Source organism: Acanthisitta chloris, unplaced genomic scaffold (assembly GCF_000695815.1).
Source record: "Acanthisitta chloris isolate BGI_N310 unplaced genomic scaffold, ASM69581v1 scaffold20225, whole genome shotgun sequence".
NCBI lineage: Eukaryota > Metazoa > Chordata > Aves > Passeriformes > Acanthisittidae > Acanthisitta > Acanthisitta chloris.
In genome coordinates this window covers 14,440-18,607 of record NW_008675593.1, presented here as the reverse complement: position 1 = coordinate 18,607, position 4,168 = coordinate 14,440, and the positions used below count along the sequence as shown (strand labels likewise).

The 4,168-nt window shown below is 42.6% G+C and overlaps 1 protein-coding gene across 1 annotated transcript in view; it reads left to right on the top strand.

Moving 5' to 3' along the window:
• Positions 1-227: 227 nt before the first annotated feature.
• The window catches only part of TIMP3 (TIMP metallopeptidase inhibitor 3), a gene marked incomplete at its 5' end in the record, with an annotated part of 8,899 nt that continues 4,958 nt past the window's right edge, over positions 228-4,168 (top strand). Inside the window, one exon of the mRNA XM_009075831.1 lies at positions 228-310. Coding sequence (XP_009074079.1) covers positions 228-310 — 83 coding nt within the window. The remainder of the gene's footprint in view (positions 311-4,168) is intronic.

Here is a 4,168-nt window from a genome sequence, read left to right as displayed (position 1 = left end):
CACAGAACTGAATTTCCACTCAATAAATCCTTGCTTTGGCATCCCATTTTACATGCCTTTTCTGTGTGTGAGATCTAGAATAAATGGAGAGGAAGGTTGGCCTGGAGTTTTGTTTTATTTTACAGAATAACATGTCTAACTGGGTGTTTTTTTTGAAGTGGAGGGTCTAGTGTAAATGTTGTGTAAAGCTGTTTATAATTTGTTGTATTTTTCCTCTCTTTTGACAGTGATCCGAGCTAAAGTTGTGGGGAAGAAGCTCATGAAAGATGGACCATTTGGAACGATGCGATACACAGTCAAGCAGATGAAGGTATGTTTGCAGCCGTTTCACAGAGGCTTGTAGATATAATAATCATTCTGATTAACATTTAATAACAAGCAGGGTTTGCATACTTATCAGCACCTCAACTTTTTGTATGGGCCAGTCAGAATGGAAGGAAACCAGCAATTGGTAGAAGTTTGCCTGAAGAGGGGAAAGGAGCAGGAAGAGATCATTCCCGACATACAATGCTGAATCCCTGAATGCTTCCTTTATTTTCAAAATTTCTGGTAGTACAAGATGCTAGATGGTCTTCTATAGATACTGGAGTCCTGTTTTGTGTTGAACATGCACAGTATTAGACTGTGGAATTGTAAGCTTTTCCATACAGCACTTTCATTAAATCCAAGAAGGGAATGATGGTAGGGGCTCTGCCAGCCTTGGGAGAGTGTTCTTATTTCTCTTCTTTCCTTGCATTCTTTGTGACCATCACTTAGGATGATGGCATTTTTTCCCCATGTACAGAACAAATGAAAATCATATAGTGAAGTCTTTATATAAAGCTAAACAGAACACTGTAGCTTTTAAATGTAATCAATTCAGAAAAGCTGTGAAGTATTGACTCAGATGAAATGAGGTAGATCTCCAACACCAGTTGCTTGATTTCTTTAGTTCCAGGACCAGAGGGAATGGCCTGAAGTTGTGTCAGGGGAGGTTTAGGCTGGATATTAGGAAAAGGTTCTTCCCCTAGAGAGTGTCTGGGCACTGAAACAGCTTCCTGGGGCAGTGGTCACAGTCCCAAGCCTGACAGAGCTTAAGAAGCATTTTGACAATGCTCTCAGGCACAGGCTGTGATTATTGGATATGTCCTGTGCAGGGCCAGGAGCTGGACTAGATGATCCTCAAGGGCCCCTTCCACCTCTGATTATTCTGTGATTCTGTAGTTCCTTTCTTCACAGCTCTAATTCTTTGCTGCACAAACTGCACTCAACCTGCTACTTTGGACTTGGTTTTTTTTTCCCCTAAACTGCCCCCTTGTTATGTAATGCTAAAAATCAGCCTTAGATTGTTTTTCTTGGCAGTGCCATTCCAGTCATAAGACTGGTTTATGTCTTTAGGCAAAAAAAAAAAATAAAAAAAGAAAAGGAAAAAAGAAAGGGAATGGAAAAGCTTGGCAGGGACTGCAGAAATCTGAAACATATTAGACAAAGTAAAGGTTTAGAAAAAAACAGTCACTTGCCTGCCTCATAACAGTAACTCTCTTTATAAGGCAGTTTATAGCTAAGCAGGAGGGCAGGGAGGAGGAGACGCAAAGCCTGTTTCATAAGCTGTCGCAAAACCATGCACGGAGCCAAATCTGGTCCTGGCATGGCTTTTCTATGAGAGTGGAATGCTTGCACTTTGAGTAAGAGGGCATGAGGTGTTAGGCTTCCTGATTTCCTTAATCTTAGAGCTTTTCTTTAAAGATTCAAACGGAAATATATACTTGTTTATTAACTTGTGTTTGTAAGAAAAAAAAGCAACTGGTTATGTTGGTAACAATGAGACAATGCTACAGAGAAGCTGGAGAGGAACTCTTTGTTAGGAGCTGCAGTGACAGGACAAGGGGCAATGGGTACAAATTGAAAGAGAGGAAATTTAGGTTAGATAGTAGAAAGAAAGGTTTTTTTCCTGTGAGGGTGGTGAGACACTGGCACAGGTTGCCCAGGGAGGCTGTGGCTGCCCCAACCCTGGTAGTGTTCACAGCCAGGTTGGATGAAGGCTTGAGCAACCTGTTCTGGTGGGAGGTGTCCCTGCCCATGGCAGGGCATTGGGACTAGATGATCTCTAAGGTCCATTCCAATCCCTGAAGTTCTATGATTCTATGAATGCTGCTACTTTGTTTTTTCTTTTTCCTTTTTCTGATGGCTGTTCTTGGCCTCATCAGCCTTACAGCCCTCTGTGTTGTTCTTGTGTGTCCAGTTTTGTCACTTTCCAGCTCAGCAAGAAGTGTACCCCACTTCACAAAACTACTCAATGTCCACATGCTGCTGTAGCTTTATCAGCTTCTCTTTGATGTCATGCTATTCTGTCCAATATTACTCCCTTCTCTCCTTCTCAGTTCCATGAGTTGAGCGCTTCCTGTTTAACATACAACCATGAACAGGGTCCAAGGGTGATCTGGAATAATGGTAGTCCCTAAAATGAATTGCTACTCTTTACTGACCTTAACACTAGCCTCTTGCCCAACTAATGATGAGGCCATTGTCAGTCAGTGAGCTGCAGTGTCAGAGGTCTCTGGGACAGCATTAAGCATTCCTCCTTGGACCTAGGAGTCTGCAGCAGTGTCCCTGCTACGAATAGAAAAAGCTTTGATGTGTCTGCTGGCATGGGGAGGAGCAAGTGTTTGAAGGCAAGGCAAGTGTTTGAACGGAGCAGCAGCCACTCTACTGTCAATAGACACCGTCGTGTCAATCTGTAAATAAGATGCCTGAACCTGTCCTGTCTGTTTTCATTGGGTTATTCTGCTGCACATGGCCTTTTTGCAGGAGCAGTTCCACAGTGTTTTGTTAGGAAGCTATGTGTCCAACAATAGCTAGAGTGATTTTAAAGGGGGAAATCATGTGCTGGTCAAACTGCCTCTATGCCTGCTGCTTAGGTGAGATGTTGCATTGGACATTTGTGACCTTTGGCAGGAAGGAACCTGAAGCAGTCAGTGCTCAGCAGAAATTGAATGTCTGGAGGACATAGTTCTTGATAAACAAACAAACAAATCAAGTGTCTTCTTTGAAATCCTGCTGTCTTTCTGCTGAGCTTAGAGACTTCAGTATAGAGAGGGATTTAGATCCATCCAGTGGGGGGAGTTAAAAATGACACAGCAAATCTCTCCCTTGCTTGTCCCAATGAAAGCTGAGTATCCTTCTGCTGAAAAGAAAACTAAGGAGGCCCATGGCTCTGCACAGCTGCATGGGAACAAGTCTGAAGATAAAACTAACATGTAAATCTGCATAAACTCTTCTGCACCTGCAGATGAAAAATAAACAGGCCATTTAGTCTATGAGTATGCACTGAATTGCCTGTGAAAAGCATGGAATTCCTTAAGGGGCGACAGTCAATCTGTATTTCTTTCATGGGCTCCTTGGAGTTTGCCAGGATTGATTCTTGATCTCACCAACACCCCTGAACTTGTTGCTGCATTTCACAACAAAACCAGCATGGAGCCTGGACCGGTGCACAAGGTCAGCCCACAGGGATAGAACAGTGCCAGGTTTTCTAGCATTCAGATTTATTGTCTGAAATGGCCTTGTGCTTTTTAAAGCAACCTCTGCCTCCTTCCACTGCTTTCTCAAATAATATAAGAATACTTCAAAAATCACGTGTCATAAATCTTCACAGGACTGATCTAACCCCTATGTGTTATGTGATCCTGCAGTGCATTCTGAAAATGGCCCAAACCTATTTCAGGAAACTGCAAAGGAAACAAGGAGATAAGATATTTATTCTCCATGTGCACAAACAGTCCTGTTTGACCATAGTAGCACTCTGCACAGGCTGCCAGAAGTGAGGAGGCTTTCCTTGGTTCGTTGCTAATCTGTAAAATGAGTCTACAGGGGGAAACATGATAATCCCAAGAGGAAAGAAGTGGGGTAGGATTAATTTAGTTTAATTTTAGACAGACTAAAATGAGGTGTTAAGTCCTCCTGCTTTCTTGATTGTCAATGTATAGAGACAGGAACAACCAAAGTGTAATTTAGCCCACTAGTTGTAGACAGATATTTTAGGATGGGCTGAGTTGTTCTGAAGGTGCCTGTTCTTGGCATTTGTCTAGAGAGGATGCCTAATTCATGTGAACTGCATAAATTTTAGGTAGCTGAAGGTTAGGCAAGGTGACTCCGAGCCCTTGATATCTAGTACAACCTCACATGGGAG